Raw genomic sequence first — 13460 nt, 5'->3', positions numbered from 1 at the left:
AAATGTGCCTTTGACTTTGTCCTGCCAACACTTCAAGATGCCAATCCTTTGGTGGTATTTTTTAACCGAGATCTGCCCCAGTAAAAGCCTTGTCCCCTCTCCAAGGCAAACTGCATCCCAAAAACAGAGCCATCAACTCAGAAGACTCCATGTATATTTTTTTAATCTGATGAAGGACAATAGAAGTTCAACACACTTTTTTGTTCAGAATTGCCAGATGCTACTGCAACATTACCTCAAGATTTAGATTTCATTATCCTAAATAACTATTTGGAAAAAAAAAACAAAACTACTTTTCATCCCTTTTCCTTTTTGAATATAATAAATGAATCACTTACAAGCACAGACCTTTGGGAGATGAGAATCATAGCTTGTTCTGTATTTACCAGTTATTCTTTGTTTTCCATTCTTAAGGAGTTGTTAATGGCTTTTGTGTTCATCTCCAAGAAAAAGCTCATGAGTGATGCATTCCTTCCAGTTCCATTCCAGGCAGCTTCTGTTTCAACCTACTAAAAATCTTCCTGAAAATCTGCTAAGCATAATGGTACTCCCCTATTTTACAATGCAATACTTTTACTTCTCCTAGACTCAATTACATGGAATAGTGTACACTTTCATTGAAATACTTCAGGCTATTTACTTCATTTCTGAAACCTGAAACAAGCAGGCACTGCAGAAATACAGGAACTAGATTACTAACTTGTGTTCTGTTTCTTCATGCACACCAAACTTGCAAAGCTGACAAAACTCAAATCTCCCATTTCCTTTGTATTTTCAGAAGTTTCTCATAGCATCCAGTCACGAAATATGTGAAGATTCACTAATAGCCACAGGGTGATAGCAAGAATGTAAACAAAAAGATGCCACTGGACTGCAAAATAAATGAGATGGGATTTGTTTTTAAAACTAATACAAAATTTTCAGTTGCAACAGCATATTTTTACACAGTCAACTTTCTATGTATACTTCTATGCCTCATGCTTGTGTGGGAGGCTCACCTGGAGCTGCTCAAGAGCATAGAAAGCATGTAAGTTACTCTTACAAGAAAGTAATGCCAACAAGAAAGTTACAAGAAAGTTACAAGAAAGTAATGCCTTCTATTTATTTCCATGGAAACTACAAAAGATACAAAGATCATAATAATGCTATTTGAAAGAGCAAATTTTCATCTACCAAATGCTATTTTTAATACAGTCACTACTATTAGCTATACATTTCCAGGAGTGACCAAGAGCCTGCATGCCTCAATCGTAAACTTTGTGTGCATTTGGAATATGCCTTGTCTTTCAAATTACTGTCGCCACTGCAAAAACGCACCACGTACTGCCTCATTGTGCTCACAGCCATTGTTTGGTCTCCATAAACATTCAGCAACTTTTGGATATTGTCAACCTGTGTTATTTTTTCCACACAGAGGTATTCAATGACACCTCATTGCTTCATGCGCACTTTCCCGTCAGACGCCATTCTGTCAGACTGCCCTTCTGCTGCCATCTGTTACAGGGCAACAAAACGTAATGGAACACTGGTGGGAAGGTTCAACCTCTACTACCATACCACCAACATCTGCCTCTGACATCGTGGGCCAACATAATGAAACAAGAGGCACTGCTTTAAGAGGAGCCCTCATATTCAGGTAGCCAAAAGAACCACAGACTGCATGAAGAGGTAACAGAAATAGTTCTGTAAAATTATGAAAGGAGAATAATGAAAGTGTCATCATAAAAAATTTTCAGTTTATCACTCTGGGTCTCCTGCATTTTCTCTGCCATCCCTATGATGGATCAAATTTGGTATTTTGTTTGGTTACTACATGTTTTATAGGATTTGTTTAGAGATCAAATGCTGGCAATCTTCCAGTACGTTTTTAATATGTTCAGCAACAAAAAAATCTGAATTCATTCTTTTGGACCAGTAGATATGATAAATGTAAATACTTCACAATGTATTTTCTATCCATTATATTTTCCTGCTTTTTCTAATGGTGTTGGGATTTTCAATAAAAATTAAAGAAACAGATGGCCTACAAATAAGCAGAAAGGAATAACCATTCTATTACATCAAAACATAAAACCTTGAAAGATTAGTAAAATAATAAGTATTCTAGGTTTCCTTAACCGATGAAGTTATGGAATAATTAATTAAAGGAAAAGATAGAAATGAATATGGCATTATTTCCACAAAAGGGTTTCAAAGCGATATAAAAAAAAGGCTCAAGTTCCATATTCCTCTTTGAGTGGAATAGCTGAGAAAAAAGAAAATGGCAGATTGTGTATGATACAGAAGACAGACAATGTATCCTGAAATTAATAGAATGCTAAATCCTTATTATAATACTTCATAGTAAATACCAAAATCATTTTACAACTGTGGGTTTATCCAGGAGAAGAAAGTCTCACCAGTTAATGACAATTAATGGGAAAGCTAACTATGCAGAAACTGAATACTGCTGGAGTTTACAGGTTATTATTTTCATAAACTTGGACCTCTGGAGCTGGTTTAACTGGTCTACAAGTTTTTCTGTATTGCTGCCAACGTGACAGGCAAGTGCAAGACACTGCAACAGATTTAACTAAAAGAAAACTAAAAGAAGCATTGGAAAAAAAAATAAGATGTTTATGAATTAGGGTAGGTAACAGCTTAACTGAGATGTTTTAAAGATTATTTGAAAGATGAAATCAATGGCAAAAGGAAAGCAAAATACTGACTGAAACAGAATTGGGGGATACTGGTAGTGATTAATTATGAATTGATATAGATATCACCTACAGTGTAGATGAACATCAAGAATTCTCAGCAGTGAACAATTCATGTCAATATTCTCTAATTTAAGCCAATAAAATATGTTAGATATCACCTCCTGGAAAGGCTATCAAGTAACAGATAAGTACAGAAAACATTATTTCTTAATTATAAGTCATGAGAAGAGATCATGAAAACATATGTGAAAGAAGGGTAGTGGAATTTTTGAGGTTAATAAAGGAAAAGAATGAAATTAAGGCATTGAATGAATGGCTGTCATGCATAGGAATATTAATGAATTAATGGCCATCATGCATATAAAGTAGTGTGATTACTGCTGACATACTGACTGACGTTCTAATTGTGATAGGACATAATTTTACATACTAGCAAATTTCAGATGTAAACTGACTTTGACCACTGCATTTATTTGTTTGTTTGTTTGTTTGTTTATTCATATCTTTGCGTGTTACAAATATCTAGGAGTTCACTGCCCCAGGGAGAAGAGACTTGGTTCATCACTGCCTAGTGGGCTAACATGACCTGAAAATGAGATAACAAGGCGTCTTCTACTAGGTTATATGAGTGAACGATCCAAAGGAGACAAATGGAGAGCAGGTACAATATCTGGGTTCTGAGAGAGGCTTTGAAAGCTGACAAATTTGAACTACTTTACCTTCAGAACATTTTAAATTTCCTAGCTCGGTTGAAGAAATCAGCAGTACAAAACTGTTATTTCAAAGCACAGGAAAATCTGATCAGACACAGAGATAAAGCAATAAAGTGACTAAATCAAAAAAAGGGGAAAAAATATGTTATTTCTATCAAGTTGAAATGGGTAAAACTGATGCTTTAGCACTGTGCAAACACCAATCTGAGATGGTGTACAGGTGTGAGTGTTTGAGGGGCCCATTTGCAAGCCAAAGCACATGAGACAAAAACTCTGACCTGGCTGAGATCAGAGTTGGGTTTATGGGAGAGAGAAGATAGATGCAAAGAACCCTGCAGGTATTGCTGTAGCACAGGTATGCACTGATCATGCTTCCCCCATAACTGCAGTACAGAGAGATGAAATCCAGAATCACTGCGTCTCATAAAGATTTACCTGCAAGAAGGGAAGATGCCATTTTTTGTGGGGTTTTTTTTGGGGGGGGGGGGGGGCTAGGGGTGGGGTGTGTGGGTGGGGGGCAATGCAAACATTACTGGAGTTGTCCCTGCAGCTTGGCTTTGACTCATGGAAATGAAGTTAGATAGACATCAGAGCAGTGAGTCCCTCAGCAACCCTAGATGGTCATTTGCCAGTTACACGACCGGGGGAAATCATATCACTTTTCCATGCTTTTGTCTCTTCTTGTTTGCCTTGTCTGTCTGGAATGGCAAGTTTTAATGTGATTAGAGTAAAGAGTGATTATCTCTCAATCTGTATGTGTAATATTAGAGTTCCACACTGAAGTTCCCAAAGTTCTCAGCCAGGGCCACTAGGTGCTGCTGTAATATGAGTAATTAAAATAATAACTATTATTAAGGAGATTTCCTATATTCTTGCTACAGAATGTTTCAAAAACCCTGAGAGCCAGAGGAGAAACTTATTCTTACCCTCCACATTTTGTGAAAAGTAAGAATGGGAAAAAGCTTGATTAGTTATTTTGCTGAAACTTAAAATTCTTCCTTCCACTTTCCATAGCCTTGTGGAAAAACACTGCAAATATATTCCATCTTTTAGGAATGCATTGAAAAAATGCAAAATTTTTATTTTTTATTTTTACCTCAAAGCCAAGCTGTCATATAAGCCCACCCAAACCATGATGCTACAAAATCCTTGACAGCTGCACGACTGTGCAACTTTTCACTTACTGTTTGGCTGTGAACACAGGCAAAATCCTCAGCATGGGGGAGCATGCTTGCAACTGCAAATGATTCAGCAAATGCTCAGTGATGTTATTGATGCTCACATTTTGTACCTGCCAGTTCCATGGCCTTCTAATTAGGCTTTATCTTATTAAATTTAGTTTAGTAACCATAAGCACAGTAGAAGATTAATCAGACTCGTATGAATCACAGTCACAGAGTGCTTGTTGCCTGAGTGTATCAAAACGTCTTTAAGCAGCTGCCAGTGATAGCTCAGAAAGTTATATGACTAAAGTGCTATTTCTGAAAGTTGTGGAGTCAGTGCATCTAACTGGACTTCACAGTGGGCAATCCAAAGGGCTATTTATATTCAGAAATAATTTGGCAAGTCTTGTTCATCAGACCAGTTTTCCAGACACAAAGACTCCACTTAAAAATTTATTCTTGGATTTATCACGCTTAAAAATGAAGTTGAATGAAATTATGTGGATAATCAGGAGAACAGGTTCACTAAGGCAGTTCTGGATTCATTAGTACTAATGAAGTTTTGCTGCTGGGTTACATCAAGACCCAAAGTTAGAAAGCACAAAAATGAAGATGCAGACACTAAGTATACATGGAAAAAAGAAATATAAAGAACAGTATGTGAGAATTAGGACTGTACACTAGATATGGGACAGAATATTCACCATTTAAAGAAATCGCTGTTAGAAAGCATTTTAGAAAAATGCAGAGATGCCAATGCACACTAAGAATATATGTTATTCTTACCATTTGAGACTGGCTCCGGGGACAGCCATTGATATCTTCAACCTTCTCATTTGCTAAACAGAAACAGTGAGGTGAGAAATGAGAAGTAAACAGGGAGATAAAAGTTTTCTCTCCAGCCCCAACCTCGGCAAAACAAAACAAAACAAAACAAAAAACCCACACACACGCCAAAAAGAAAGAGAATAAGCAGAACAGACACAGCGATAAAGTGCACGGGGTTTTGTTGACACAGAGCTCCTTTCTAAGTAAAGCTCCGTTGCACAGTAACATTTCTTGTTAGCAGCAGTTGCTTCCACATGCTAAATCATGCAAAGGGGGAAGTGTGAAGGAGATTGCTGCTAATTCTTCAGCCCCTGCAAAATAACTGCTGACATGAAATCTTCCGCAATTGTCTTTGTAGGGTCAGGATACAGTTTCAAGGCAGCCCAGAAAGTATGAGCCACTCCAGCTAACGAAATGCACACATGGGAGACATACGGCTTAATGGAGCATTCATTTCTGACAATTCAAAGTGTGTAAGATACAGTTCTGGCCATTTAAAGTATGGTTAAACAGACAGTTCCAAACATGCTCACATAAACATATTTTTTAATTAAGACACGGATGAACCACACAAATATCAGAGACATATGGAGTCAGTCAAATCATATTATTCCGGGTTCATCTTATTGTTAAATACATTCAACTTGAATTATATATTCCCCCATGCAAAGAGCTCACAGTACTTCTCCGAGCCTGGGTCTTACCGATGATCTGGATGATTTCTGCTAGCAGAACTCCATCTGCAATGTCCTGTTGCAAATCCTTGATCAACCGCTTGTGGCCAGATTTTGCTAGGTAGTGGTTAGCCCAGTCAGTGTAAATCTGCAGAGCAGAGGGGAGGGCAGGACGGAGAGAGGGGAGAGGGAAAGAAGACAATAAAAATTCTTAAAACAAATGTTGGCTTGCACACGAGAACTATTCCGGATCGCATTCCAGTTTAAGAAGTCAGCACCAAAGGAAACAATTTTAACGTTATTTTTTTTTAAAACAGCCATGCCCCTCCCACTGCCGTTTTCTGTTTTATTTTAACATCAAATGATTCACTCTGTTTCATGAGGGTTCAAGCTTGCTGTGACCAAGCAAAATTCCCCTTATGACAGTAGAGGAAACTCAGGCCATAAATCAGTCATGTCTGCCCCAGTTCTACCTCCTGCCATGCCCCTACCTACTCTCACACCCCACCACACACCCAGCACGCAGAGACTGCCAAAGAGAAAGCGAGAGCAGAAGTGTGTGCCTGTGTTTTGGTGGGAGTTCATTGGTTTGTTGCTTGGGATCCCGTCTGTGACAGCGCTTCTGCCACACTGCTGCAATAATCACAGTTTCCCGCCCTGCGCAGTTCATTTGTTCCCATGGTTTTGTGTGTTGCACAAAAATTGAAAGCAACCAATGGAAGGTTAGAAAGGCCCAGCTGAAAGACATCCACCAAAAGAAGGAGGAGGTGGCTGGAAGCAGGTGAGATGGAGAGTCAGGAACACCATGCCATGCATGCTGAAGGCCTGGAGCACCCCAGAAGGTCTCACGCTGTCTCCCAGCGTGTTTCCCAGCAGGCAAGGCAGCCTGGACCAGTGAAACTTAGCCCAGGCACGGCACAGCATCAGAGCATCAATGGCTCTAGGCAGCAAGGACTGAGTCCTATCTGTGGGGTTCCCACAGTCCCTCTCACCACCCTAGAAGAAAGGACAGACCCTCTTGCTGTCCCTGCATGTGGTTGCTGAAAGAAAGCATATATGCATAGCAGCATCACTATGTAGGAATATATAATATCTGTGGTACCCTCTATGCTGAGGTTATTGTTTGAAATTGTTGACACCGCACCTCATCTATGAGAACAACATGAGGTCACTTTATAAACATCCTTTTATTTAACCTCAGAGACCCTTGGGAGGAAGGGGTCAGAATTCCATTTTGTGAACAGAAAAACAGAGACCAAAGCCATGAACTATTTGCTTAATTCAAGTAAATCTGTGGCAGAACCATGGAAAAATTGGAAATTGCCAGTCCTGAGCCTTATCTGGAGAACCAGCATCCACTTTCCACCCAGCAAAGGTATCATTGCTTAGTCCACACTCAAGTCAGACTCATTTGCACCGTGAAAACCTTTGTCACAGGTTTTCTCACTCTTCAGTAAAATTGACAGGAAATTTTGATTGGTTTGGACAATCCTATATCTCCTCAAAATTCCTGCAAATGGATCACAACTGGTTTGTCTAAGCTTTCTTGGCAGGTTTAAATAACTGTAAATAACTATATGGCATCAAATTGTGGGAGGGGATTCAAGTCTCCCATAGCCAAAAGATGCTGCTCCTTGCTGGGGACCTAAATTTCCCTCCTGTACCCAGAAGTCTGCTTGGGTCATAGGTTTTCAAAAACCAGAACTCTTTTTTTCATTACTACACAGGTGAATCACACGGAAGACTCCATTAAAATGTTTTTCAAAGCCAACAGTAGATATGAAAGTGTTTCTTCAGTGTGTATAAACACATATAATGAATGCCAATGTGGAGTCTCCAAAGATAGTATTAACGAATATTTGGAACAATATGAATTCAGGAGGATAAAAGGCACATACCACACCCATAGCATCATGTACTCCCTACTACTAGTGTTTCAACTTCAGTCATTCTTTAAAAATAATGCATCTTAAGTATTCTCTGAGTTCCCGCTATAAGCTGAACTATTTTCTGTACTCCAATGAAACTGATCCACTGGAAAATACAGAATTTAATACCTACCAATATTATTTTGGGTTGATTCTGTACTCCAAATAAAAATGCTTTACCATGCATGTCATTTTTTTCATTTGTCACACCCACACATAATCTGATGTACCAATCCTAATTTTGACTGCAACTTGAACTACCGTCTCAGTATGTAGCCAGACAAATTTTATTCTAGCAGCTGCTGTGCAAGTATCTAATACTCAAAGAACAGACTTCACCCACTCACTCTTCATATATTTCTTTTTTTGTAAATTTAAAAGTAGAAAGTAGAAAGAATGAAGAATCTGAACAGCAGAGATGGAAATGAATTGTGATAGATATGGGTGATTTGCTACCAAAAGTTCCTAACCCACATCACCCTGGTGGCCGCAAAACTGTACCGATGGTCTGTATTTTGACAGTCCTGAAATGATGGGAAAAAAAGTGAGATGAGGTGGTAGTCAAAGGAGATTTTTCACTTCAAAAAATTCACTTTCAAAAAAAATCAGAAATTGAAGAGCTGTTGACAGAGACCAGAGAGCAAAGTAATATCCAGTTGGCAATGGAATGTCACGTTTAATTTCCTCTCTTTACAAAGGGTCACCACTTGCTTCAGTTTGTCCCCTTCCCCACAGGACTCCGTTTTCATTCATCTCATTCTTCCATGAACCCAACTGCTCAGGAGTCAGTTGTAGAAAATGAGAAGCATGCACATGGATACATGAAATTACAAGAATGTGTGCATGCACTACATATTTCACACTAAATTCTTGGATGCAAATAACAAGGGTCATAGAAAACCCCCTTCACAATGATTATCAAAGTAACTGTAATTTTATCTTAAAATGCTCAGGACAGCAAAAATCTCCAGTGTACGTAATCACTGATGGTACTCAGTTGCAAAGAGAAGTTACACAAAAAAAAAGATAGAAGCGCTGTAATTTCATGCAACAGTTTGCTTGTAGTTGGCATTCCCCTTTTATTGGAGCTCTCCATGCTCCTCCTCTTTTCAGAGCTAGCAGGAGATAATTTCATCTTGCACTAACTGACCAGTAACATTTCCCAAAAACATTTTAATATTTATTTATTATTTATTTTACTTTTTTTTTTTTTTTTTTTTTAATTCTGAGGCTGTTCCAGACAAGACAACACACAGATGGGTCAGTGGTTGCAACACTTCCTCCTCACTGCACTGACCAGCCCAGGAACACAGCCTCAGCCTCACAACTACGTGATGGGGCGGGCTGATGACTTATTCATTTCCTCTCAGGTTTCCTCCCTTAGCACTGTGGTTCACAGACCCAGCTAAAACAGAAGTATCTGCTCCAGTGCAAGGCTCCAACAGCTGAAGAAGGATGGTGGAGTTGCTGCTGTCTGTGGTGTGGAGTACTAGCCTCAACAACCTGATAGCAGAAGAGAGCCAGACTGCGTTTGTATGGTCCAAGCTGTGTCCTGGCATTGGATAATTTAACCGCTTGCAACACAAAGCTGAATTCAGTGGGGCAATCTGAGCTTGGGCACAGCCTGCTTGTGTTAACAATGGTTTCCCCTAGCATTCTTCAACTGCTTGTCATGCTAACCTTCCAGAGGTTAGAGGAAATCAGTTCTCATTCCCAAATATAGTTATGAACTTCACCTCGATACTCCACACATTGCTGTAAGGAACACAGGAGAGCAACTTGGCAGGACTGGTGAAGAAACAAAACATTTTGCAATACGTTAGTTTAACTGAGTGAAAAAGAACAGGGATCTCACAGGTTACTACCATTTGTTGAAAATGCTTTAATCGTAAACCAGGCAATTATACACGAGGTAGTGCTGTAATTAACCTCCTTTAAAATTAATGCAGAAATGCTACCACACCCCATCAATGTCAAATGTGAAATGTCAACTGGATTTCAGAATTACAATCAGTCTAATGCAATAACTCGTAACACTTTGTTAGTGTCTTCCACAAAGCCACCTCAATAGGCTTTACAGAAGTTAATGAGATCGCCCCTAGACTTTATTTAAGACGTAGAGAAACCAACGAATAAAAAGTATTATCAGAGTATTTTTTGTATCTATATATATTTTTTTTAACGTCTTGTTCAAAGGCAAGCAAAGCTGAAAATACAACCCAGATATTATGAGTTGTAATCGTTTTTTTCTTTATATATTTTTTTTAATCTGATTTTTTCTTTCTCTTTTTTTTAATCAGGCAGTTTTATAAATAGTCATGGTGGGAAAATACATATTCCTGGAATCAAGATCCTTCTACATATTTCTGCTTTTTTTGCTTGCTACAGAATATAGATTTTCAGTTCTGAAAATGGTCTGTTGCCACCGAGAAGGCAGCTTTCCATACTTAGTGTGCACCACTGTCATTCTGTTATGTGCCAGTGCTGCTACTTAGGAAGAACAACAGTTGCAGCCAGCTGAGTTATGCTGAGACCTCGTGACAGAATTCCATGCCATTTAGGAGGTTAGGTTATATCTGAAAAGATATTAACACATTTTTCCACTGTATGAAAAAGTTTCCTCCCTAGATATCTGGGAATCAATAGATATTACCCATCTTTCATATTCTGTCCTTTAAAATGCTCTCTAGAATACAACCATGTCCTCCTTCATTAGTATGAAAGAATTGAAGTGCAGTCCCCCAGTGCTTTCTTCCGTTCACAATACCAGCCTCATATTTTGGGGGAAGGGGATGTTTTCAAGAACTTATTTCCCAAAAGGAATCCCTTTACATTAGCAAGCCTCTCACTGTTTCTTTTTTTCCCCTTTATCTTGTAGCAAACAAAAGTTGGAAAAATAGACCAACAGTTATCTATCATGAAAAGTGTTGCTGCAGAATACCTGGGTTGCAATGGCTCACAGCCATATAAAATATTATTTTTCAGTACAGCAAGAGTCTGTCTTTTTTTTGTGTTCAGACTAGATCAATACGTTTGATATTCATTTCTGTTTCTCAAACAAACAAACAAAGAAACAAAAGACCTGAAAAAAGTAGAACACAAAAATTTTTAACAGCCAGCCAAAGAGGAAATACAGTATTTTTAACTTAATAAATGTGTTATGTGACTAACTAGTGTAATGTATTCAGCCTACTTAAAACATGGGCAGTGAAGACAGCTCAATGTTGATAGCACTTAGAGCTTTTCACCCATAGACAATCGTTCAAATCATGCTTGTACAAAAAGAGATTAATGACTTGCTTTTACTCCTCTCCAGCATGCTATGCAATGGGCTGCAAAGGCTGTGTATCTATTTCTTAGGCTGTTTTCCAGTGTGTGGCCCAAACTGGATGCTGAATACCCAGAAGAGTCTCCATAGCAGTCCCAGAGTCCCCGATGAAGGGAATTTGCCAGACGAGAGGGCATGACCACAACTCTACTTCGACAGAGCTATTCTTGGCCAATGAGTCGTGGGTAGTGCAACATGTGTTGGAGTGTCCCTGAAGCTGCTGGCCTTTATAAGGAGAAGTTGGGCAATGTGTTGACTACTGTCAGAAGAAGGTGAGCAAATCATTTTGCAAAGAGATGCCTTCATCCTGTCTCTTCACTAAGGAAAACTTAACTGAAAGTCTGGTTCTGACCTTTTAAATATTTTCTTATTGCAGGTTTTCTCCCCAGGCTGCAAAAGCACAGTTCATTAGTTTCTGTCCTCCTCTTAACAAGGAAAAGGGCTAACTTTGCAAACAATGGTTCAATATTTATATTTAGCCTGCCATCAGAGACAGACCTAGCATCCGATTTATGTCAGGACTTAACTTACTACAGAAAACACACTCCAGCTCATGTGCTTCAAAGTAAAGCTGGGGGTGGCACTTTTTATAATGTGGAGCAAATTGCATGAGAAGGAAAAATATTTACACAATTAAAAATATAAGGCCAGAAAAATGAAACTAGAATGATACAATTTATATGCAAAATAGAAGCCAACACATTTCATTCAAGAGAGTGAAGTAAGTATTAAATGACATTCCTGATAACTTCTTTCTCGATTTGAGTGAGCAAATGACAATAATCACAAGTTTAGGAATAGAAATTGTTTAGAGAAGTACACAGAAATTAACCAAAATGCCAGAATCCCTGTAGTGTGATTCTGTGTTACAAACAGCAGTATGTATCCATCAATGTTATTCTGCAATTTTCAGATAAAAATACAATTAAATAAAATAACATTTATTTAATCACAGCAAAGAGAAGGAATAGAAATAATACCAGTCAACCATCACTGGCAATTTTTAGATGACTTATTCAACTTAGAGTTTCTGAATCACCCTAATGACATTTGTCCTGATGTACTGCTCTCTCTTTCCACACATTTCTTAACAAATCCAACTCAGAATTCATTTAATACATGTGTTTAGGCCAATATTTAACAACAGCACTGAGGCTTGTATCTGTGGTTGGGTGGACAAGGTTTGCTAAGTGATTTGTGTAGTGCAAATTAAACAAAAATCAACTCTTTGTAGAGTGAAATAACTTACTCATCTTTTGAAAATAATCATACCAATTTGCTATATATTTTAAACACATTGTTTTGCTTACTATTTTATTGCAGCTGCTCATCAGCCCTGTGCAATAGCAATGAAGTACCACAGGAAGGAGCCAGATATTCATAATGCAGCTGCTGGGCTCCTGCAGATTTGTACTGCAGCAAAGAAATTCTTGTCAGAAGAGCAACAACACCACAGTTATTAATACTAGCCTCAAGCTTCCTGAATTAACAGAAGACAAGACTCACACAGAGTAAGCCTCCAAAACAGCCAGTCTTGAGATGTTTTGATATTAATACTCCATGTAATTGCCTGTACTACTAACTTTGGAATTATTTCCTACCTGTATTTTTCAACTTCAGAGCACATTCTTGCATCCTTTTAGCAAAACTACAGTAAAATACCAAACCTATTATTCACTGCATCTTTTATATAAAACACTGATTCAAACTGGTATCTCTAATATTATAAGGGCAAAGACAACCAGTATTCTCTGCTGGGCATTACTGTGAAACTCAGAGACACCACTCAGAAGGCGAGTCTGCCTTGGCATATCAGTTCAGATGCGGAGAGCACTCCTAAAGGTAACATCCCATCACTTACTGCATATGAGCAGGATGTCTCTCACGTGGAAAAAAAAAAAAAAAGAGAGATGTGTTTCAGGAACATGCTGGATGTAATCCACTCTCTAGCCAGCATTTAGCCCATGCAACAGAATCTGACCCAACAACTCTTCCTGCTGATATTCACATATGTGTGCCCCAGAAGTGATGAGGAAGAGGGAGGATATGATGGAAAAAGGTGCCAGCTGTCCTTTGTAGTGGGACACACACAGATATTCTTATGGATGCTACAGCAGCAACAAATAT

General features: G+C 38.5%; 1 protein-coding gene across 4 annotated transcripts in view; it reads right to left on the bottom strand.

Annotated features, from left to right (window-relative positions):
* NAV3 (neuron navigator 3) overlaps positions 1-13460 on the bottom strand; it is a 252315-nt gene that overhangs the window by 171812 nt on the left and 67043 nt on the right. For all 4 annotated transcript variants that reach the window (XM_042815979.1, XM_042815980.1, XM_042815983.1 and 1 more), the window contains exons 2-3: positions 6108-6225; positions 5362-5414 (exon numbers count right to left, since the gene is read on the bottom strand). In XM_042815979.1, coding sequence (XP_042671913.1) covers positions 5362-5414; positions 6108-6225 — 171 coding nt within the window. The remainder of the gene's footprint in view (positions 1-5361; positions 5415-6107; positions 6226-13460) is intronic.

The sequence above is a fragment of the Centrocercus urophasianus genome, unplaced genomic scaffold (assembly GCF_019232065.1).
Source record: "Centrocercus urophasianus isolate 14NV4802_14NV808 unplaced genomic scaffold, USGS_Curo_1.0 seq_15, whole genome shotgun sequence".
Taxonomy (NCBI): domain Eukaryota; kingdom Metazoa; phylum Chordata; class Aves; order Galliformes; family Phasianidae; genus Centrocercus; species Centrocercus urophasianus.
This window is presented reverse-complemented; position numbering and strand designations above follow the sequence as displayed.